Source organism: Papio anubis, chromosome 5 (assembly GCF_008728515.1).
Source record: "Papio anubis isolate 15944 chromosome 5, Panubis1.0, whole genome shotgun sequence".
Taxonomy (NCBI): Eukaryota; Metazoa; Chordata; class Mammalia; order Primates; family Cercopithecidae; genus Papio; species Papio anubis.
In genome coordinates this window covers 9,394,618-9,419,527 of record NC_044980.1, presented here as the reverse complement: position 1 = coordinate 9,419,527, position 24,910 = coordinate 9,394,618, and the positions used below count along the sequence as shown (strand labels likewise).

Below are 24,910 nucleotides of genomic sequence, written 5' to 3'. Positions count from 1 at the left end.
GTGCATGCCTATAATCCCAGCTACTGGGGAGGCTGAGGCAGGAGAATCACTTGAATCCAGGAGGTGGAGGTTGCAGTGAGGTTGAGGTTGAGATCGTGCCACTGCACTCCAGCCTGAGTGACTACAGCCTCGGCAACAGAGTTAGACTCCACCTCAAAAAAAAAAAAAAAGAAATGTGGCTGGACATGGTGGCTCACACGTGTAATCCCAGCACTTTAGGAGGCTGAGAGGGGAGGATCACTTGAAGCCAGGAGTTCGAAGCTCCAGTGATCTATGATTGTGTCACTGCACTCCAGCCTGGGTGACAGAATAAGACCCTATCTGTAAAATAAAATAATAAAATAAACAAAAAATAGCTTAATTTTTATTTACAACGGAAGTTACTTGTGTTAGAAGCCAGGCATGCACGGAAATCTCACAGAAGGCTGGCTGTCTTCCTTCTCCTGGCCTCCCTGCCTCCTCCCTCAAGGCTTCCTGATTCTCTTTTCCCTTGCGCTCTGTGGTTCCCCTCCTCCCACGCCCTCTCCCTGCACATTTCTTTACCTTGGAGCCTCTCCCATCTCTCCCTCCCTCTTTCTCCCTCCCCCAGCCTCCAATCACCCCACTTCTTCCCCTCCCCTTACTTTCCTCCCTCCCCTCTCTCCTCTCCTCCCCTCTGCGCCTCCCTCCCTCCTGGCCTTCTTTCCCTTTTCCGACTTTGCAGACCTCTCTTCCCCCAGGCCTCCCTCCTCCTCCTCTCCGCCCCCTCCGGGCTCTGGCTCTCCCAGGAGGCTACGACTCCGGGTGGAGCCACTGGTCCCGCAGGGATCCCCGCGTCCTCGGTCGCCGCGTCCACGTCCCTCTCGCGTCCCCGCCCGGCGCCGCGCCCGCTCCTCTGAGTTCGGCCTCCGCGCGGTGCAGCGCAGTCTTAGGCCGCGAGACAAGGTACGTGCGCGTCCCCGGGGCACATAAGCCCGGGCCCCGCTCCTTTGAACTCGCGCGTGTGTTCTAACTGTGGCAAAGAAGGTCTTTGCCGCGTGCACGGGTAAGGAACTTCCCATAATCCGTTTTCAGAAGCTGACTTTCATAAAAGTGATACGTTGTCCTTGCAGAACAGCAGCCCCCACGATCCCACGCGTCCGAAGCAGCCGCTGTTTACATTTTGGTATTTTCCCGTAGGTGTTTCGCCATGCATTTTAAGGACGTAGTGGAAATCACACCGTATGCAAACTTGCGTTCGTTTTGGCCGTTTAGCACGGAGGAACCTTTCCTCCATGCCGTTAAATACTCCTTGTAACTCTCTTCCTGCAGTGAGACATTCTGGTTCTAGCGTTTTTACTAATATGAAACTGTGAAAAAAAAAAAACTGAGCATATTTGCATCGAAATCAGTATCCACATTCGACAGCTTTTCCTTAGGGAGTATTAAGAAGAGAGGTGCTGGGTCTATGGGTCTAAGAGTGGGACATCCTAAATGCTGGGTAGGTGTTGCCAAGAACGACTGGACAGTTTACACCCCACAGCCATGTGGGTCGGGCAGGCTTTGGAAACACTGGGCAGTGAGATTTATGTCCACTTGCTGATGGAAGATGCCACCTGTTGTTTTCAAAGCCCATTTAAAATAAAGTGGTTAGTAATGAGCCTCGTCGCTATCCGGGGAATCCTATCCAGGCCTGGGAACACCAGAGAAAAAGCAGACTGCAGGGGCGTCGTTAGCATGTCCAAGAGGGCCAATGTGTGCTCATCCAGGTAGCTTCCTAATTCCTGCTCTCTCAACCATACACACTTGGAAAATACAAGGATGACTGCTGAAAAATAAATATTTGGAGAAGTTTGATGTTTATATAATCATCTAAGGATAAGTACTGGCCCTGCCTTCCCTGCTGCAAGATTGAAAATCACTTGCCATGTTCCTACAGTGTTTAACCAGTAAAGGAGAAACCTGCCCTTCACATTAGACCCCACCTTCCTGTGTTGTCTTGGGGTCCTCTGTAACCCTGAGCCCTGGATTCACTTCCACGTGGTTTCGATTTCTCAATTTCTAAAGCTTCCAGAAATGTATTCCTCCCTTCTCTCCTCTCCTCCCCACTGCACCTCGCTCCCTCCTGGCCTTCCCTTTCCCGACTTTGCAGACCTCTCTTCCCCCAGGCCTCCCTCCTCCTCCTCTCCGCCCCCTCGAGGCTCCGGCTCTCCCAGGAGGCTGGAGATGTATTCCTAGACTTCCCTGCTTGTTATAATCCCAACTGCACCAGTCCGCTTTGCTTGTCAAGATCTGTTTTCTCTATTTCTGTTGGAGAACTGTGTTGTGCCTGGAAGTCTGACTTGTGAGTTATTTGAATCCTTAGGACATGAAATCAGGAAAACTACACCCCCACCATACTTAACCACCTGTCTCTCATCTCTCTGACTGCCAGTGTGAGGGAATGTTTGGTTACATTGTTAAAAGATAATTTTCAGCCAAAGGTGAAATCATGACTTTTATACAGATATAAAAGTGGTAAATATTTTATTTTATTCATTAAAGAGAGAAATAGGCAGATGTTGTAACTGGTTCAAAAAAGAAGTCAAGAAGTGGAAATGTATATGGAGTAAAGGAATGCCTCGTGAAGGTACGCGCAGGAGAGCATACCCTTGGAATTTGCAGATCAAATACTCAACTGTAAGGCCAGGTGCGGTGGCTCACACCTGTAGTCCTAGCGCTATGGGAGGCCGAGGCAGATGAATCCTGAGGTCAGGAGTCTGAGACCAGCCTGGCCAACATGCTGAATCCCCGTCCCTACTAAAATACAAAAATTAGCCAGGCGTGGTGGCATGTGCCTGTAATCCCAGCTACTCAGGAGGCTGTGGCAGGAAAATTGCTTAAATCAGTGGGGCAGAGGTTGCAGTGAGCAGAGATTGCACCATTGCACTCCAGCCTGGGCAACAGAGCGAGACTCCGTCTCAAACAAAACAAAACAAAAAAACACCAGTGATCCCCATGGGTTTTAATGTGTAAAAGGCACGTGCTTGTGTGAGGCAGAGTGAGTCTCCTTCACCCCTACAGAGTGACTCTTGTGGCCCTTCCAGCTTTGCCTCACACAAGCAAGTCCTTCTGGAAAATTACTCATGAAAACCCATGGGGATCACTGTTGAGTATTTGATCTGCAAATTCCAATTTCATATGCTCCTCTCCTGTGTGTACCATCACATAGAAGTCATTCACACATATGCAGCACCTTGCAGCAATGTGTATGGGGAATCGTGCATTCGTGCTGGTGGCCAGGGTGGATATTGCCAAAGAGCATGGCCCCCAGGGTGTCCTGCAGGGCACTCCCCAGAGCTAGGAAGAGCGTCCTGATTTCCAGAGACCTCACCAGTGGAGACCACAGAACTGACCTGTGACCTGGGGATGACCAGAAGATGGCCCCAAACACATCTGCCATGATGCAGAAAAGCCTTTATTGACACATGTGTAACGAGGACTCTGTCATGCATCTCAGACAACACAGTCCTGCCCCAGCACAGGAGGAAAAGGAAACCTTCTTACTCACAATAAAGCACCTCATCATATGTAAAATAAATTTTGTGCCTCAGTGGAAAAGTACCCATGTCTATAGCACACCCTCTGCATGAAGCTGTCTAATTCCAGCTTCGTTCATTGTACTGGAGCCATTTTTAGGGATAAGTGGCAGATCTGATAGATTTGTAAATTCTGTCTTGTCTCCATGCGGAAGTAATGGACTCTTTCCCCTCCTGTGGAGAAAAGTTAAAAAAAAAAAAAAAAAAAGAGAGACATGTTGCCTAGGCTGGTCTCTAACTCGCAGTCTCAAGCAATCCTCTTGCCTCAGCCTCCCAAAGTACTGGGATTACAGGTGTGAGCCACTGCACTTGTCTTCGTTTGCAATTCATCTCAACGTTTCTTTTGTCAACTAAAGAATGGGGAGTTTCATAAATTTGGCAAAAGAGAGCTTTATTTCTCATAAAGTGTTGCAGCCTGCAAGGCGGCCATTCTGACAGGCTGGGAAGGGTAGTCTCTGGCCAGAAGCTGGAAACAGACCTTCCAGTGTGGGAAGAATAGTACACGGATCTGTGCTGAACGGTGTGGCCAAATACACAGATTCAATAAGCTATAGGAGGGGCTACAAATTTTTAAAATAATTAGTTAATATTTTTGGAACAGGGTTTCATTGTGTCCCCCAGGCTGGAGAGCAGTGGCATGATCATTGACTCACTGCAGTCTTGACCTCCTGGGCCCAAGTGATCCTCCTAGCTCAACCTCCTAAAAGGCTGGGACCACAGGTGTGTGCCACCAAGCCTGGCTAATTTTCTAATTTTTTTTTTTTTTTGGGTAGAGATGGGGTTTTGTAGAGATCGGCCTTCCAGTGTGCTGGAATTACAGGCATGAGCCACTGAGCCCAGCCCCTCCTTCCTGTCATGGCCTAAATTAGTTTTATGGGTTTCTTTAGAATCCCCTTGGCCAAGAGGAGAGGTCCATTCAGTTAGTTGGGAGGCTTGGAATTTTATTTTTGGTTTACAGTGCATCTGCGGGAGGAAGCTAAAATCCTGAAAGGTATATACAGAAAATATAGTACAGTTAGTTGAGGGTCAAGGGTATGTTCCCTGAGACTTGCCAGGGTAGAAACTGTTCGCCCTGCCCATTGTAAACTTGGCCTTTGGCACAAGGCGTGGCCTGGCTGCTGTGCCCTTGTGGAGGGTCTGGGCAGGAGTCCAGCCTTCGACAGGCACCACACACGGGCCTCTCCTGCAGGAGAATAACCTTGCAGGATCAGTGTGGAGGGCTGCTCACCTGCCTGTAAGCATTCCTTTTGCAAAATGGATGTCAACTGAAAATAAAGTAAAAACATTCAGATTAGAGGCTTCCTGGAATGGCCAGGATTTTCTGTGATCCCTGGATCCTCATAGAACAAACAGCTCAGATAAGAAGTCAGCCCAGACCAGCCTGGCCAACATAGTGAAACCCTGTCTCTACTAAAAGTATAAAAATTAGCCGGGTGTGGTGGCAGGCGCCTGTAGTCGCAGCTACTTGGGAGGCTGAGGCAGGAGAATCGCTTGAACCCGGGAGGCGGAGTTTGCAGTGAGCAGAGATCGTGCACTGCCCTCCAGCAAAAAGAAAAAGAAAAAAGAAAACTCTACAGGCCTGGACTTGCTGCTTGTGTCTGAGGGGTGGGGCAGTCTTGGGATCTGAGCCCTCACCACCCCCTGCCCCACCCCCTTACATTTGGTCATCGTGTTGATGATCGTTGTATTGTGAGAGCAGAGGGAAACATGGCTTGAGAGTTTTTCTGAAACGGTGTCAAATAACAATGTTGAATTATTTGTCTTACTAATTATAGTTCTATAATGTAGCTTATGAAAACCAAACCAATAAAACTAGAGTCCAGTTGTCCTTGACTGGATAACTAGTTATTAATTTCTTTCTTCTCAAAATCTAATTACTTTATTTCTAATTATGAAACACTAAGAATATTCAGTAATGTGAAGGAAATTATATAACAGCCACCCTTTCACATCACCCATATTTAAAAGATAGTACCATTTTGCCCTATATACTTCAAATCAAAACTTTTTAAGGAAAGAAAATATAATAAAGCCCACAATCTCCATTTTTTTCTCCCCTCTCATCCCAGTAACCATTGTCCTAACGGTGATAATTCATTCCTATGCGTGATACTTTTCCTACAGTATGTTCATTAGTAAAATGTATATTTTTTGGTTGTTTTTTATTTAGCATCAAAATGTATGTTTTTTGGCTGTTGTTTAGTATCAAAATGCTATGTCTTTTTACGTATTATGTTTTTGAGATTTTTTTAAGTTTTGTATTTTTATTTTTAGAGACAAGGTCTCTCTGTGTTGCCCAGACTGGAGTGTAGTGGCATGATCATAGCTTACTGCAGCCTTGAATTCCTGGGTTCAAGTGATCCTCCTCTCAGTCTTCTGAGTAGCTGGGACTACGGGTGCACGCCACCACGCCCGGCTAATTAAAAAAATTTTTTTGTAGAGATGGGGTCTCCCTATGTTGCTCAGGTTGGTCTCATACTCCTGGCCTCTGGCTATGACCATGCCTCGACCTCCCAAAGTGCTGGGATCACAGACATGAGCCACCATGTGGGCCTGGAGATTTATTGTATTGATAAATTACAGGTGCAGCCTGTTCATTAAACTGTTGTGTAATATTCTTTTTATGAATGTATTTGTTTTCTAGGGCTGCCATAACATTACCAGATACTGGGTGACTTAAAGCAACAAAGTACCTCATAGTTCTAGAGGCCAGGAGTCCAAATTGAAAGTGTCCAGCAGGGCTCTGCTCTTTCTGAAACCTGTAGAGGAGAACCTTTCCTTGCCTATTCCAACATCTGGTGGGGGCCAGCAATCCTTGGCTTGCAGGTGCATCCTTCCCGTCTCCACCTCCATCTTCATGCGGCTTTCTCTTCTGTGTGTCCGTTGTGTCTTTGTCCACATCATCGCCTTCTTAGATGGACACCAGTCATTGGATTTATGGTCTACTGTACTCCAATATGACCTCATCTTAACTACAGGACATCTGCAAGGACCCTGTGTCTAGTTAAGGTCACATGCAAAGGGAGTAGGGGATAGGACTTAAACATGTATTTTGGGGGAACACAATTCAACCCACATCAATCAATAAATTACAGTTTATTCACTCTCCTGTTGGTGGTCAATTAGATTGGTTCCAGGTGTTGTCATCATATTAGTGGTGCCAAGAACATTTTTCCATAATCACTGCACGTGCCTGTGTGGGCACGTGCAAATTTTTTCTCTCTCTCTCTCTCTCTTTTTTTTTTTTTTGAGATAGGGTCTCACTCTTAACACCAAGGATGGAGTGTAGTGGTGCAATCTTGACCTCCTGGGCTCAAGCAATCCTCCCACCTCAGCCTCCTGAGTAGCTGGAACCACAGGTGCACACCACCATGCCTGGCTAATTTTTCCTTTTTTTTTTTTTTGTAGAGATGGGATTTTACCATGTTGCCCAGGATGCTCTCAAACTCTTGGGCTCAAGTGGTCCCTCTGCCTTGGCCTCCCAAAGTGCTGGGATTACAGGCATGAGCCAGCGTGTCCCACCACATGTGACATGAATTTCTCTAGGGAAACATCTAGTGGTGGGATATCTGGTGTGCGGGGCATCTGCTTCTTTAACTTTGCTAGACCTTGCCAGACAGCTTCCAGGGTTTGAATCATTTCACGTGCCCTCCCATTTCCCTACAAGTGTACCATCATCTCTGTGTGTTAACAGACTTTCGCAATCTGCAAGATGGAAAACAGTACTTCATTCTTGTTTTTATTGTAATTTCCGTAAGTACAGTGAAGTTGAATATCTCTTCATATGTTTATGGGCCATTCAGGTATACTTTTTTGTAAATTGCCCGTTCGTATGAATTTTTCTATTGCGTTGTCTTTTTCTTGGTGACTTATAAGAATTCTTTTTTTTTTTGAGATGGAGTCTCGCTCTGTCGCCCAGGCTGGAGTGCAGTGGCCAGATCTCCGCTCACTGCAAGCTCCGCCTCCCGGGTTCACGCCATTCTCCTGCCTCAGCCTCCCGAGTAGCTGGGACTACGGGCGCCCGTCACCTTGCCCGGCTAGTTTTTTTGTATTTTTTAGTAGAGACGGGGTTTCACTGTGTTAGCCAGGATGGTCTCGATCTTCTGACCTCGTGATCCGCCTGTCTCGGCCTCCCAAAGTGCTGGGATTACAGGCTTGAGCCACCGCGCCCGGCAATAATTCTTTATATATTTTATCTAGACACGAAGTCCTCTGTTCCTATAATAATACCTTCTCCTAGTCTATCTTGTTTTCTCACTTTGTTTATGGATACTTTTATCTTAATATTAATGTTAATCATTATCTTATTAATCTTTCATCTTAGTTGCTATCTTATTAATGCAATTTTAAAAGCTTTTAGTCATGGAAAATCTCAGGCATATATAAAAGTAGAGAGATTAGTACAGAAGACACTCCAGCTGCACCACCATCAGCACATGGACACCTTGTCCACCCTACCCCACACGGAGCTATTTTGGGTTTTTATTTGTTTGTTTTTTGAAATGGAGTCTTGCTCTTTCGCCCAGGCTGGAGTGCAGTGGCGCGATTTCGTCTCACTGCAACCTTTGCCTCCTGGATTCAAGCGATTCTCATGCCTCAGCCTCCCGAGGAGCTGGGATTATAGGCGCTCACCACCATGCCTGGCTAATTTTTGTATTTTTAGTAGAAACGGGGTTTCACCATGTTGACCAGGCTGGTCTCGAACTCCTGACCTCAGGTGATCCACCAGCCTTGGCCTCCCAAAGTGCTGGGATTACAGGTGTAAGCCACCGTGTTCAGCCCAAAAGGGGGCTATTCTGAAGTAAATCCCAGACCTCTGGTCATGTCATCTGTGTGTATATCATGATATGGTGATGCATCTGTGAAAGACAAGGACTCAGAAACACATGGTTGCAATGCCATCATCTTTCCTTGCCTAAATTCACAATAATTTGCAATATCATCAAATATCCACTTAGTATTCAGTTTTCTTCAGTTGTCTTCCCTTAAAAAAAAACAAAAAAAATTGGTTACCATGAAATGGGATTTCTTCTTCTTTTTTTTTTTTTTTTGAGACAGAGTCTTGCTCTGTCACCCAGGCTGGAGTGCAGTGGCGTGATCTCGGCTCACTGCAAGCTCCGTCTCCCAGGTTCATGCCATTCTCCTGCCTCAGCCTCCCGAGAAGCTGGGACTACAGGCGCCCGCCACCACGCCCCGCTAATTTTTCTATTGTTAGTAGAGACGGGGTTTCACCGTGTTAGCCAGGATGGTCTGGATCTCCTGACCTCATGATCCACCCGCCTCAGCCTCCCAAAGTTCTGAGATTACAGGCGTGAGCCACCGCGCCCAGCCATGAAATGGGATTTCTAATCCTTTATGGGTTTTTTTTTTTCTTTTTGGGTCAAATTTAAGAAATTCTTCATTACTCCAAAGTACAAGAAGAAAGTATTCAGTATTTCCCTCTGATCGCTGAAGTTTGCCTTTCCTACTTAGATTTCTAGCCATCTGATATGCTCGCACACTGGGGTAGGTGGGGATCCGTGGTGGTTTGTTTTCTCACCTGGGTAGCTCAGTGCTGCAGCCTTGCCCCATTGATGGCCAGTGCCTCCTGCCCCGACAGGTCCCTGCTGCCCCCTCTCATGACTACAGAGCCCCATTGTATCTGACCCCCTCTCTCTGCCTGCTCTGTGCCTGCTCTGCGCATGTTCCCGCTGCTGGACCTGGCTGGAGGAAACAGCCATACGTTTCCCCGACCACAGTACTTCTCCCTGGTCCCCCGTTTTCCTGCTTATCCTCTCCCCAGCCCTCCTCCTGCCTCTCACCCTGAGCTGCTGACTCTGCTTCTCAGTTCTGTGAGCAAACAGATGCCAACAGGGAGCATTCACACTCTCCCGCCCCACACCCACCACCACCTGTGTCTGTGTCCACGTCCTCAGCCTGGCTTGGGCGCGTGAGGACTGTCCACACTGCCAAAGAAGGCAGCTCCTCCGCTATGCACCAGAACCTCCCTTCCTGCTCTCCAGTTTCCTCTCACCCTGGGTCACTGGTTGTGATTTGTTTGTTTTCCTCTCTGTGGTATCATTCTCATCCACATACAAATAGGCTGAGATTTCTTCCACTTAAAAAAAAAAAAGGCTCATCACTGTATCTTCCTTCTGTCTTTTGCACAGTCTCTTTGGTCTTTTTTTTTTTTTTTTTTTTTTTGAGACGGAGTTTAGATCTTGTTGCCCAGGCTGGAGTGCAATGGTGCGATCTCAGCTCACTGCAACCTCTGCCTCCTGGGTTCAAGCGATTCTTCTGCCTCAGCCTCCCAAGTAGCTGGGATTACAGGCATCTGCCATCGCGCCTGGCTAATTTTTGTATTTTTAGTAGAGACGGGTTTTCCCCATGCTGGTCAGGCTGGTCTTGAACTCCTGACTTGAAGTGATCCACTTGCCTCTGTCTCCCAAAGTGCTGGGATTATAGGCGTGAGCCACCACGGCTGGCCTCTTTGCTCCTTTTTTTTGTCGGAAGTCTTCTAAGAGTTTTCTATGTTCACTGTCTTTAGTTCTCTCCTCTCTCATTCTCTCTCTCTCTCTCTTTTTTTTTTTTTTGAGATGGAGTCTCGCTCTGTTGCCCAGGCTGGAGTGCAATGGTGTGATCTCAGCTCACTGCAACTTCTGCCTCCCGGGTTCAAGCAGTTCTCCTGCCTCAGCCTCCCAAGTAGCTGGGATTATAGGCATGTGCCACCACGCCTGGCTAATTTTTGTATTTTTAGTAGAAACGGGGTTTTACTGTGTTGGCCAGGCTGGTTTTGAACTCCAGGCCTCAAGCAGCCCGCTCACCTTGGCCTCTTAAAGTGCTGGGATTACAGGCATGAGCCACCGTGCCCAGTCTCCTCTCAGTCTCTTTTAAGCCCACTATGATTATGCTGTCACCCATGCTTTCGTCCAAGCCTGTCCTTGTGGAGGTCACCAATGACCTTCACTTTGCCAAAGGCAACTCTCACCATTCGTTGCTCTCTCCTCGATACCCGTTCTTCACTTGGGTCCAGGACACCACACTTGGGGTCTTCCTCCCCCATCACTGGCTGTTCCTTCTCAGGCTCAGTCCTCACTTGCTGGTTCCTTCTGATCTGCCTGAATGTTTGTGTTGAAGGACCCCAGGGCTCAGTCTTCTCGATTTCTCTTTTATTCATCCACCAGTATTCCCTGAAGGATGTCATTCATTCTTAAAGTTTAAATATCACCTACAGGCCCGGAGCAGTGGATCACCTGAGGTCAGGAGTTTGAGAGTAGCCTGGCCAACATGGCGAAACCCCATCTCGACCAAAAAGACAAAAATTAGCCAGGTATGGTGGTGCTTGCCTGTAGTACCAGCTACTCGGGAGGCTGAGGCAGGAGAATTGCTTGAACCCGGTAGGTGGAGGTTGTTGTGAGCCGAGATTGTGCCACCGCACTCCAGCTTAGGGGACAGAGTGAGACTGTATCTCAAACAGACAAACAAACCAAACCTACATACAGTCATTCTTGGTATTTGTAGTAGTAAAGTCACTACAGACACTGAGTTAGCAAATCCTAAACCATTGCTCCTGGGGAAAATACAGGTTAGCTTTCTGTAAAACTGTGGCCTGGTCACAGCAGTTTCCTCAGTTGACCCACACATCAGCCTGGTTTTATGTGTGTTTTTGGGGAAGACACCATTCTAATATATATTGTTGACTCATTGACAGGGAGCTCATGGCCAACAGGTCTGTAACTCGTGCCTGAAAAAACGCTTCTCCAATACACGCATTTTCCCCATAAGGCACATCACAGCCTTCCCGTGCTTAGCAACACTAGACAGCATGTGAGCCCTAAGTGCGGGGCCCTTTTAAACGGCAAAATCAACCCCTCAAAAAGCACAAAAATGTGCACTAAGACCATGCAAAGGACACTTGTTTATACTGTGAGAGCTGAAATGAGAAGCAAAGTGTTGTGGGCACTTGGACTGCTCTAAGAAACGTGGCTTCAACAACAAACATTTCTCACAGTTCTGGAGGCTGGGAAGTCCAAGATCGAGGCGCTGGCAGATCCAGTGTCTGCTGAGCGCCTGTTTCTGGTTTGCAGATGGTCATCTTCTGGCTGTATTCTCACCCAGCAGAAAGAAGGCAAGCCAGCCCCCTGGGCTCCTCTGAGGCCTTCAACCCATTCTTGAGGACTCTGCACTTGTGAACTACTTGCCTCTCAAAGACCCCACCTCCAAATATCATTCCATTGGAATCAGGGTTTCAACATCTGACTTTTTGGGGACACATTCAGTCTATTGCACCCTGTGTGTCCTCAGCTGGGAATGTGGACATCGACAGTTCACATTTTTTGAATGTCCATGAATGATGGAGGGGTTACAAAATACACTCAGAGGTATGGCCGGGCACAGTGGCTCACATCTGTAATCCCAGCACTTTGGGAGGCTGAGGTGGGCAGGATCATCCGAGGTCAGGAGTTTGAGACCAGCCTGGCCAACATGGTGAAACCCCGCCTCCATTAAAAATACAAAAATTGGCTGGGCGCGGTGGCTCACGCCTGTTATCTCAGCACTTTGGGAGGCTGAGGTGGGTGGATCACGAGGTCAGGAGATCGAGACCATCCTGGCTAACATGGTGAAACCCCATCTCTACTAAAAATACAAAAAACTAGCCGGGCATGGTGGCGGGCGCCTGTAGTCCCAGCTACTCTGGAGGCTGAGGCAGGTGAATGGCGTGAACCTGGGAGGCAGAGCTTGCAGTGAGCCAAGATTGCGCCACTGCACTCCAGCCTGGGCGACAGAGCCAGACTCCGTCTCAAAAAAAGAAAAAAAAATACAAAAATTAGCCAGGCATGGTGGCAGGCGCCTGTTTTCCTAGCAACTAGGGAGGCTGACGCAGGAGAATCACTTGAACCCAGAAGGTGGAGGTTGCAGTGAGCCGAGATCACGCCACTGCACTCCAGCCTGGGCGACAGAGCCAGATTCTGTCTCAAAAACAAACAAACAAACAAACAAAAATTAGCCAGGCATGGTGGCGGGCGCCTGTTTTCCCAGCAACTAGGGAGGAGAATCACTTGACACAGGAGAATCACTTGAACCCAGAAGGTGGAGGTTGCAATGAGCCGAGATCACGCCACTACACTCCAGCCTGGGCAACCAGAGTGAGGCTCTGTCTCAAAAAAAAAAACAAAAAACAAAAAACAATCAGCAAGTAGATGAGTTCATGAATACAGAATCTGCAAATAATGAGGGTCAGCCGTATACTCACATCACTCTCAAAGTTGTCATTTCAGCTTGGGCCCCTGGCCCTTGAACCTCTATCGTGTCACCCAGCTTTTCTCTGGGATGTGTAATAGATACCTGAGCCTTAATATGCCCCAAACTGAAGTCCTTATCTCCTCAAACCAGCTCTTCCCGCATCCCTTCTCATTTAAACACACTCCACCCTCCGGTTGCTTAGGCAGGAACCCTTGTAATCATCACTGACTCCTCCTTTTGTCTGATGTCCCCACACAAACAATCTGTCCGCAGAACTGAGTGGCTCTGCCTGTAAAATCTGCCCACACTTGACCATTCCCTCCCTCTCACCATCACCATCCTGGTGTGAGCTGCTTCATCTCTTGGCTGGATTGTTGCTGGAGCTATCCAACTGGACTTTCTTTTCTTCCTTTGCTACTTGATGATCTCTTCTTAAAACAGCATCTTCAATGATACTTTTTTTTTTTTTTTTTTTTTTTGAGACAGGATCTCTCTGTGTCATCTAGGCTGGAGTGCCATGACATAATCGTGACTCACTGCAGCCTTGACCTCCCAGGCTCAAGGGATCCCCCTACCTCAGCCTCCCGTGTAGCTGGGAATACAGGCATGTGTCACCATGCCCAGTTAACTTTTGATTTTTTTTGGCAGACATGGGGTCTTGCTATGTTGTTCAGGCTGGTCTCAAACAATCCTCCCACCTCAGCCTCCAAAAGTATTGAGATTACAGGCTTGAGCCACCGTGTCAGGCCAATGATACTTTTAATCAACTCAAATAAAGCCACTCACTTCCCCAAAATTCTCCAGTGGCTTCTGTCTCACACTGAGGAAAAACTGAATTCTTCCAGTAAGGCTCTGGGAACTCACACTATTCCCTGCTTCTCTCTCCCCTGGCTCTTTCTGTTCCAGCCACACTGGTCTTGCTGTTCATCAGACATGTCAGACGTGCTTCTACCTCAGGGCCTTTGGCACTTGCTGTTTGTTCTGCCTCGACCACTCTTCCTCCAGATATGTGCAGGGCACCACCCGTCGCCTCCTTTGCCCAATGGTGCCTTTCCAACAAGCTGTTCCCCAATACACCGTTGTAAATTGCAACCCACACCCTCAATCCAAGATTGTCTTCTTTCCTTCTCTGCTCTGTTTTTCTTCTTAGCATTGATTACCATCTGAAAAGCACATTGTTTCTGTATATTTCATCCCACTAGACTGTATGATTCCTGAGGTCAGGGATTTTTATTTGTTTCATGCTTTGCTGTTTCCCCAGAACCTTCGACAGTGTTTGTCACAGAGTGGTGCCTCAATAAACATTCTGTGGATGACTGGATGAATATACATGAGTCTGGTTCTAGAGTCTTTGGTCTGTTCTATTGATGTATTCATCTATCCAGCAATACCATACTGTTTTAATAGGTTTTATTGTTTGGTAAATTAATTTCTCCTGCTCCATTTTCTTCCAGTTATCGTGGCTATTCTTGTTTCTTACCTCTTTTTATTAGTTTTAACATGAAAATTCATTTGGAATTTTTACTGTAATTGCATTGAATTTATAGGTTAATTTGAAGAAAACCGCCATCTTTACAATATTACTTATTTTGCACATTGCTAATGACTCATCAATTTGCAAGATATATGTCTTCATTTATTTAGGTCTTTTTTATCCTTAATGTTAAAAGGTAAATTTTCTTTAAATATCTTGCACATCTATTGTTAGCATTGTTCCTAGTTAACAAATGTTGGTGTTATGAGTGGTATCATATAAAAATTATATGTTTTGGCCAGACGTGGTGGCTCATGCCTGTAATCCCAGCATTTTGGGAGGCCAAGGCGGGCGGATAGCCTGAGGTCAGGAGTTGGAGACCAGCTTGGCCAACATGGTGAAACCCCATCTCTGCTAAAAATACAAAAATTAGGCCGGGCACGGTGGCCCACGCCTGTAATCCTAGCACTTTGGGAGGCCGAGGCAGGCGGATCACGAGGTCAGGAGTTTGAGACCAGCCTGGCTGACATGAAAACCCATCTCTACTAAAGATACAAATAATTAGCCGGGCGTGATGGTACGCACCTGTAATCCCAGCTACTTGGGAGACTGAGGCAGAAGAATCGCTTGAACCCAGGAGGTGGAGGTTGCGGTGAGCCAAGATGGGCCATTGCCCAATTTCTGCCTCCAAAGAAAGAAGTAAAAACTAAAAGGCAGAAATGAAATGCACAGGCAGACAGCCTGGCGCCATACCCTGGGCCTGGTGGTTAAAGATCTACCCAAACCTAATTAGTTCTGTTATCTATAGATTACAGACATTGTATAAAAATGCACTGTGAAAATCCCTATCTTGTTTTGTTCCAATCTAATTACCGGTGCATGCAGCCCCCAGTCACATACCCCCTGCTTGCTCAATCAATCACAACCCTCTCACATGCACCCCCTTAGAGTTGTGAGCCCTTAAAAGGGACAGGAATTGCTCATTCGAGGAGTTCGGCTCTTGAGACAGAAGTCTTGCCGATGATGCCCTGGGCCAAATAAACCCCTTCCTTCTTTAACTCGGTGTCTGAGGAGTTTTGTCTGTGGCTGGTCCTGCTACATAATGGCTCATCTATCCTTAATTACCTCCTAAAGATCCTTTCTCCAAACACAGTAACACTGAGGGGTAGGGTTTCAACATGAATTTTGAGGGGACACAAACATTTGGTCCATGGCATGTTGAATTTTATCTGAGTGTTTTCTTTTCTGTACTTCTTGTGATGATTATGTGAATTCACTCCTTTAATTTGTTGATATCATGGATTACATCATAGAACGTGCAATGGCAAACCATCTTTGCATTCATGATATAGTCATTATATATACATTTAAAAATATATTGTCAGAATTCACGTGCAAATATTTCACGTAGGATTTTTGTACCTACATTTGTAAGTAAGAGGGACATTCAATTTTTCATTTTCAATTTGTCTTTGTTCACTTTTTGTATCCAAGATATTATTTGCTCCAAGTAGACATTTACTTCTGTTTTTTTTTTTTTTTTTGATTGGTGAATATTTTTGGTCAGGTCCCTCACCCCAACTTTCAGTTATAAAAAATTTTCAAATCCAGAAAAATGGAATAAATAGTACAGCAAACATTTATATATGGATCAAGTGGATTCAATAATTCTTGGCAGTTTGCCATATTGCTTTATACATCTCTGTGTGTGTCGTGTACATGTGTATTTTATGAGCCATTTGGGGATAAATTGCAGAGGTTATGACACTTCGTTGTTCAGTACTTAGTATATATCATCGAACTAGGAACATTCTGTATAACTGCTGTTCTCATACCTTAAAAAAGTAATGGTAATTCATAATATCAACCCCCATCTATATTCACTCCTGTTGTCCCCCAAATGTCTCTTATAGCTATTCTTAATTGTGAACCAGGATGTAGTTAAGGTTCACATGGTGCAATGCAATTAGGTTTATTTCTCTTTTGTTTCTTTTAATCCGGAGTTGCCTCACCACCTTTTTTCCTGTTACTTTGAAATTTTTTTTTTAGCTTTTTTTTTTTTTTTTTTTGAGACAGGGTCTTGCTCTGTTGCCCAGGCTGGAGTGTGGTGGGCAGTCAAATCAATTATAGCTCACTGTAGCCTCGACCTCTCAGGCTCAAAGGATCTTCCCACCTCAGCCTATCAAGGAGCTGGGACCACAGGTGTGCACCATCACGCCAGGCCTTTTTTTTTTTTTGTAAAGACAGGGTCTCACTATGATTTCCAGGCTTTTCTCCAACTTCTGAGCTCAAACAGTCCTCCCACCTTGGCTTTTCAAAGTGCTAGGATTACAGGTGTGAGGCATCACACCTGGCCAAATTTCAAAGGCAGACATATAAAATAGTTGGGAAACATTTCCTCTCTTTTCTCTTTTACCAATTTGTTCTTTTTTGTTTTGTTTTGTTTTCAAATTTATTAACATAAAGTTGTTTGTATTAATTTTTTATGATTTCTAAAGATAGAATTTGTCATGCTTGACTGTGTGAAGAGACCACCAAACAGGCTTTGTGTGAGCAATAAAGCTTTTTAATCACCTGGGTGCAGGCCGGCTGAGTCCGAAAAGAGAGTCAGCGAAAGGAGATAAGGGTGGGGCCGTTTTATAGGATTTGGGTAGGTAAAGGAAAATTACAGTCAAAGGAGGTTGTTCTCTGGCGGGCAGGAGTGGGGGTCACAAGATGCTCAGTGGGGGAACTTTTTGAGCTAGGATGAGCCAGGAAAAGGAATTTCACAAGATAATATCATCGCTTAAGGCAAGGACCGGCCATTTTTACTTCTTTTGTGGTGGAATGTCATCAGTTAAGGTGGGGCAGGGCATTTGCACTTCTTTTGTGATTCTTCAGTTACTTCAGGCCATCTGGGCATATACGTGCAAGTCACAGGGGATGCGATGGCTTGGCTTGGGCTCAGAGGCCTGACAAAATCTTTATGTGACCTTTTCATTCCAGATACTGTTTTATTGTTGTGTGTGTGTGTGTTCATCATTCTTTCCCTTTTATTGATCAATTTTGTTGGAGATGTGCCTATTTTATAACTTTTTAAGGAATCATATTTTAATCTCTTTGGTTTCCTTCTATTATTTCTTTCTTTTTCTTTTCTTTTTTTTTTTTTGAGACGGAGTCTTGCTCTGTCGCCCAGGCTGGAGTGCAGTGGCGCCATCTTGGTTCACTGCAAGCTCCGCCTCGCAGGTTCAAGCGATTCTCCTATCTTGGCCTCCCGAGTAGCTGGGATTACAGATGCATGCCACCATGCCCAGCTGATTTTTGTATTTTTAGTAGAGATGGGGTTTTACCATGTTGGCCAGGCTGGTCTCGAACTCCTGACCTCCTGATCTGCCCGCCTCAGCCTCCCAAAGTGCTGAGATTACAGTTGTAAGTCACTGCACCCAGCCTATTTCTTTATTTTCATCTCTTTATTTCCTCTTTGTAGTGTTTGCTGTATTCTGAATGTTTGTGTCTCCCCAGAATTCCTATGTTGAAATCCTAACCCTCAAGGTAATTGTATCACCCCCTGGGAGGTCAGGTCTTTGGAAAGTGATTAGGTCTGAGGGCAGAGCTCTTGCTATAGGGATTAGTGTCCTTATAAAGGAGACCCCAGGGAGCCAGCTAGTCCCTTCTACCCCGTGAGGATACAAGGAGAGGGCGCCATCTATGAACCAGAAAGTGGACCCTACTCAACATTGCATCTGCCAGTGCCTTGAACTGGGACTTCCCAGCCTCCAGGACTGTAAGAAATAAACCTCTGCATTTATGAACTACCCAGTTTATTGTATTTTGTTATAACAGCCTGAATGAACTAAGAAAGGCTTAATTCTATTTTTTTCCTCTAACTTCTTGATATTTAGCTTACTTTCATTCCTTCCTCTTGTTCAAGTATATGCAGTCTAGGCTGTAAAGATGCCTCTACTGCCATATTGTTTGCATCAAGTTTTGCTATATAGTGTTTTCATGGTAACAATCCAGTTCTAAATCTTTTGGGTTTTATTATAATTTCTTCATTGCATTTATATAACATTTGTTATATAAAATCTTTGCTGAATCTTTGATTGTGATTTAATATGCAGGCATTTCACCTCTGCTTGTAAAGACTCTGTGTTCTCCAGGTGTTAATGAAGGGAATTACATATGTCTTTGGGTTTAGTGCTCCTAGTTCCTCTTTTTTGATGGAACCTTAATTTTTTTTTTTCTTCTGTTTTTTGAGACAGAATCTCGCTCTTGTTGCCCAGGCTGGAGTGTGCAAAATGGCATGATCTCGGCTCACTGCAACCTCCACCATCCAAGTTCAAGCGATTCTCTTGCCTTAGCCTCCCAAGTAGCTGGGACTACAGGCGCTGGCCACCACACCTGGCTAATTTTTGTATTTTCAGTAGAGACGGGGTTTCACCATATTGGCCAGGCTGGTCTTGAACTCCTGACCTTGTGATCCGCCTGCCTCAGCCTCCCAAAGTGCTGAGATTACAGGTGTGAGCCACCATGCCTGGTCCAGAACCTTAATTTTTAAAAAGTCTAATTTGAACCAGGCACGGGTGGGTCACACCTGTAATCCTTGCACTTTGGGAGTGTGAGGCGGGATGTTTGCTTGAGCCCAGGAGTTTGAGACCAACCTGGGCAATATAGTGAGACCTCGTCTATATAACATTTTTATTTTTAAAAAAGAAGCTGATTGTGGTGGCGTGTGCCATAGTCCCAGCTACTTGGGAGGCTAAGATGGGAGGATTACTCGAGCCCAGGGAGGAGGTGGAGGCTGCAGTGAGCCGTGTTTGTGACCCTGCACTCCAGCCTGGGTGACAGAGTGAGATCCTGTCTCAAAAAACAAAACCAAACGAAACAAATCCAAGTTGAGAATCTGTCTCAGCTAGTGAGTTTAATCTGTTTCCATTTATTTAAATGTAGGCAGGCCTGCTGGCAGCGAGTTATCTCAGTCATTTACAAATCATATTCCTTGTTCTACTCCTTTCCCACTTTCGCTGCATCATTTCATGCTTTTTAATGAACAGGTTTTTGTTTTTTGTTTTTTTTATTATTATACTTTAAGTTCTAGGGTACATGTGCACAACGTGCAGGTTTGTTACATATGTATACCTGTGCCATGTTGGCGTGCTGCACCCATCAACTCGTCAGCACCCATCAACTCGTCATTTACATCAGATATAACTCCCAATGCCATCCCTCCTCTCTCCCCGCTCCCCATGATAGGCCCCGGTGTGTCATGTTCCCCTTCCCGAGTCCAAGTGATCTCATTGTAATGAACAGGTTTTTAATTTCCTAATTCCTTCCTGTTTTCTATTTTGATTCACCAAGTGTTTCCAGGTGAATTTCAAACCCCATTCCCACCAGAAATTCGTCCCAGGTGTTGTGTCTGCTGACTCTTGTTTATTTGGATCGCCTCCTTGTGTATCGTTTTTGCTGATGAGCTGCTCTTCAGTGGGTGGTATTTTTGGCCTGGATTGTGGAAGTCTTGTGGTAAAGTGGATTTGCATTTGCCTCTGCCTGGTGTTCCAGGCGTTTCACTGGCCCCGGGTCAATTGTATTAATGTCTCAGCGAGGTATTCCTACTTTGCAAGCATGGTATACATTTGAGGATTGCTTTCTTTTTTCCCTTCCACTCAGAATCTAGACTGAGATGGGCTTCTTTGCACACGCCTGAGCCTGGCGGATGGAGCTGTCCTCGTTTTGCTTTGGCCCCTTTACCTGAGACATGAACCTTTGGGGGCTCCACATGGCAGGCTTGGGTCTCTTACAAATTCCCGTCTCATGTGCTTCCAAGGCTCATTCCACACGTCAACACAAAATCCTAAGCACCCGACTGTTAGGGTGTGCTCCTGGGTTGGGTCCTGTCCCCCAACATCACTGTAATTCCCACAAGATTCAGAGGCTATCCTCACTCTGCCCTGTTCTCTCCAGTCCTGGCCCCTGAAGAGTCACTTCTTCCCCTGCGGGAGTCTCTTTCTCATCTCTATTTTTTTTTTTTTTTTGAGATGGAGTCTCCGCTTTCTGTGTCACCAGGCTGGAGTGCAGCGGCTGGGATCTCGGCTCTACTGTAAGCCCTACTCCTGGTTCACGCCCATTCCTCCCAGCCTCAGCCTCCGAAAGTAGCTGGGACTACAGGCGCCCACCACCTTACGCTCTGGTTTTGTATTTTAGTAGACGGGTTCTCCACCTGCTAGCTAGGATGGTCTCGATCTCCTGACCTCGTGATCCACCCGCCTCGGCCTCCCAAAGTGCTGGGATTACAGGCTTGAGCCACCGCGCCCGGCCTCTATTTTTTTTTTAATTATTCAGTCTGGCATTTCTAGTGTTTATAGCCTTACTCTGCTGTGTGGCCAGAACCAGAGGTTACCACTGATTTCTTACATAATACCATAGATGTCGTTAAAATGCATTTTTTCCTATAATCTTGATTTGAGCTTTACTTACCATTTACAGCCCTTAAATTTGCAGCATTCAGAATATAATTCTTGTTTCTCTCTCCATAGCCCGACTTCAATCTCTGCGATGGCTAACGAAGCTTATCCTTGTCCGTGTGACATTGGTCACAGACTTGAGTATGGAGGGCTAGGCCGCGAGGTTCAAATCGAGCACATCAAGGCTTATGTCACCAAATCCCCTGTTGATGCAGGCAAAGCTGTGATTGTCATTCAAGACATATTTGGCTGGCAGTTGCCCAATACCAGATATATGGCTGACATGATCTCAGGAAATGGATACACGTATGTATAAAGTTGCGTTTCTTTGTTTACATTCATATAAATTTCGGTGGTTTATTTTGTTCCCTTTAAAAAATAAAACCACACCAGTCTGACTCTACAGTACCTAATGTACACCAGAAACTTCTTTATCTGACTGTGGTGAAGATAGATGGGAAATGTCATGGGAAATTAAACACCCGCCTGTGTCCTCCTGGGAGTACCTGGCCTCTAGACTTGGTGGACACTGAGAATTCTTTTCCCCCGTGGGGCCTCAGCCAGACATAGGCACTGGACATCATGGGCCGAGCTCACCAGCTCCCAAATGGACCTGTGACTTGGCTCTTCAAGCAGCTCAGCCTCGTGTCAGATTTCACAGGCCTCTTTGGATGGCAGGGTGTCCAAGGCTCCTCCTGGTCCATACACGTACGGTCGCGGCCCCGTCTGAATTAGACTGGGGTTCAGAAGTGGCACGGTGAGACCTTGCTCCCCTCCCCAAGTTTACCTCTTTGTCTGGCCAAGTGGCCGTGGTCACCTTTGACCAAGGCCGATACCTGATTGCTTCTTATTTGCCCCTGGTGAAAAGCGCAGAGAGCCAGAACCTTCGTTCCTCTCCAGCGTCGGGAAGCATCAACCCAACAAGCCCTGAGCTTGGTGCACGGCTAGATTTCCTTTGTTTTCACAGAAAGAGAAGCTTTCTGTGAAAGGAAACCCAAGGGTGAGCCTACCTCGTTTTTCTAAGAAGAGAAACTGGCTTAAAGGAATCATGTCCACGCTGGCGGGATGCCGAGTCAGTGCCGAATGAAAAGACCTTCCTTGAAGTTTTCCTTTTTCACGTCCCCAGATGAGGGGACTTAACTTTCTAGGGGCAAACCCAGTAAAAAAAAAAAAAAAAGAAATAAAATAGCTAGCTTCGGTTGCTCAGCTACAGCCAGTGCTAAGGGCATGACTGGGCTTATTGCCCTTAATCCTCCTGGCAGCCCCTTGAGGGAGGAGCTGTTACTGCTCTCATTTTGCAGATTAGGAAACCAGGACATAAAGAGCGCTCTGCGGCTGCCCCAGATCACGGGCCCAAGCAGCCCATCAAATGGCATTGCTGTGTCTGTTGTTTCACGGCGGGTCCTTGAACAAGGTTCAGGACATAAAAGATAAGGAAAGACCCCTGTTTTACAAAGCACTTTCTCATGTACACCATTTTTTTTTTTTTTGCCCTCGAGAGAATCCTCTGAGGTTGTGCAGTGCAAGCGTGCTGTTTATTTGTCAGATGAGAAAATGAGGCTAGAAGTGGTGACATGGCTTGTTAAGGCCACACAGCAGCGTGGGGTGTACTGAGCCTTGAACTTGGATATTCTCACTCCGGTTTCAGAGTTCTTCTTACCCCCACAGGGGGAGCCCTGTTCCTCCAACCAGGTGGCAGTTCTATTTGGGGAAACAGTTGGGAAACAAGACTCGACTGGAACAGTTGGCTTCATCCCTCTGGGTTGATTTGCATGGAAGAGCGACCTGGACTGGGGCCAGGCTTCTTTGCTCCCTGCTGCCCGTCTTAGAACATACCATCTGAATAGGAAACGGTGCTTCGCCGGCGTCTTGGGTGGAGGCTGAGAAAATTGCCTGGTCATAGTGACTGGACATGTTAGCCACATGTGCCCTCTGGCCTGAGGCTCATGTGAAAGGCCAGGAGTCCCCAGGTTGGCTGAGAGGGGCTGGAGGGGCCCTCAAAACCACCCGCCTCAGGCCCACTCCCCCAGGGGCCCCCACATCCCATGCCAGCCTATCCCATGGGAGTGTGCCCTGTGGATAGCCTCATCATTTGCAGGCCTGGGTTACCAGCAGGCTGCCAGACGCTGTGCACCTGCGGTTGTGAAACCTAAGATGGCTTGGCCCGGTGCCAGGTGGCTGCTTTGCCGCGCTCAAAGTTGGCCTTCACACCCACTCCTTTTCCTTTTCTCTGAGCCAGAATCACCAACGTAGCAAGTTTTTAAATAAATGCAAGCAAAATACTGAGTCAAGCAACTCTGAAACTAAGATCAATTCATGTCCATATTTTGCAGAACCATTGTTCCAGACTTCTTTGTAGGGCAAGAGCCTTGGGACCCCTCTAGCGACTGGTCCACCTTCCCTGAGTGGGTGAAAACAAGAAATGCCCAGCAGATCGATAGGTGAGTTTTCCGCAGACGTGGCCATGTACGCGGTACGGCCCAGGGAGGTGAGAGCTGGGTGGGCTTCACCTTTCAGACAGTACTCCTTACCTCAGGGCGGGACTTCTCCACGGCCAGTGGAATCCTTCCCATGGCACAAAGGAGAAAAAATTTTTTTTTTGTTTTTTGAGACGGAGTCTTGCTCTGTTGCCCAGGCTGGAGAGCAGTGGCACGATCTCAGCTCACTGCAACCTCTGTCTCCCAGGTTCAGGCATTCTCCTGCCTCAGCCTCCCAAGTAGCTGGGATTACAGGCTCCCGCCACCATGCTCGGCTAATTTTTGTATTTTTAGTAGAGACGGGGTTTCACCATGTTGGCCAGGCTGGGATATTTTTTTAATTAAAATTTTTAGGCTGGGCATGGTGGCTCAAACCCGTAATCCCAGCATTTTGGCAGGCTGAGGCTGGCTGATCACTTGAGATCAGGAATTTGAGACCAGCCTGGCCAACATGGTGAAACCCTGTCTCTACTAAAAATACAAAAAACAAACAAATAAACAAAAAACTTTGCTGGGCATCATGACGCACACCTGTAATCCCAGCTGCTCGGGAGGCTGCGACATGAGAATCATTTGAACCCGGGAGACGGAGGTTGCAGTGAGCCGAGATTGCGCCACTGCACTCCAGCCTGGGGGACAGAGCAAGATCGCGTCAAAAAAAAAAAAAAATTAATTAAAAATTTTAAAATAAAATAGAGATGGGGTCTCACTATGGGCATGCGCCACCGCATCCAGCCGGGATAGCGTTCTTTATGTGATGATGATCAATACCAAACAATATTTTTATGAGCACCATCTATGAAAATAGAGATTTTAGTGCATCTGTCACTTGAGTAGTGTACATTTTACCTAATAGATAGTTTTTTAGCCCTCCCCCTTCTGAGTCTCCGTAGTTCATTATATCACTCTGTGTGCCTTTGCGAACTACCCACAGTTTAGCTCCTACTTATAAGTGAGAACGTACAGTATTTGGTTTTCCATTCCTGAGTTACTTCCCTTAGAAAAATGGCCTCCAGCTCCATCCAAGTTGCTGCAAAAGACATTATTTTGTTCTTTCTTATGGCTGAGTAATAGTCCATGGTGTATATGTGCCACATTTTCTTTTTTTTTTTTTTTTTTTGAGACGGAGTCTCGCTCTGTCGCCCAGGCTGGAGTGCAGTGGCCGGATCTCAGCTCACTGCAAGCTCCGCCTCCCGGGTTTACGCCATTCTCCTGCCTCAGCCTCCCGAGTAGCTGGGACTACAGGCGCCCGCCACCTCGCCCGGCTAGTTTTTTGTATTTTTTAGTAGAGGCGGGGTTTCACCGTGTTAGCCAGGATGGTCTCGATCTCCCGACCTCGTGATCCGCCCGTCTCGGCCTCCCAAAGTGCTGGGATTACAGGCTTGAGCCACCGCGCCCGGCCACATTTTCTTTATCTACTCATTGGTCAATGTGCACTTAGGTTGCGTATCTTTGCAATTGTGCTGCAATAAACACACGTGCAGCCCACCTCCACTTTGGTACATTGTTTCTAGTTGAAAATGTGTTCTAAGTTCCAATCAGTTTGCAGATGAATCATTTGCCAGGCAAGGGTCACTCTTCTTGGTCCCCTCATGGCTGAAATAGTCCTGATGGCTTTCCAAATTTGGCCATGCAGAGTGGGGAGTTTTGGGGAGAGAGTGAATATGTGAAGTCAGAGAGTGTCTGGGCGTCTGCCCATAGTTATGGCTGGTCATGGGAGAGAGGAGAGAGGAGACTCTTCTGGGAGACTCAGGGGACAGA

General features: G+C 46.5%; 1 protein-coding gene across 2 annotated transcripts in view; it reads left to right on the top strand.

Annotated features, from left to right (window-relative positions):
• The first annotated feature begins 688 nt into the window (after positions 1-688).
• CMBL (carboxymethylenebutenolidase homolog) overlaps positions 689-24,910 on the top strand; it is a 30,716-nt gene continuing 6,494 nt past the window's right edge. Inside the window, exons 1-3 of one of the 2 annotated variants that reach the window (XM_003899499.4) lie at positions 689-924; positions 20,745-20,978; positions 23,006-23,113. In XM_003899499.4, coding sequence (XP_003899548.1) covers positions 20,764-20,978; positions 23,006-23,113 — 323 coding nt within the window. In that variant the 5' untranslated portion in view covers positions 689-924; positions 20,745-20,763. Of the gene's footprint in view, positions 925-974; positions 1,399-20,744; positions 20,979-23,005; positions 23,114-24,910 lie in introns of those variants that run through there. The other variant, XM_017959445.2, reaches the window with a different exon arrangement.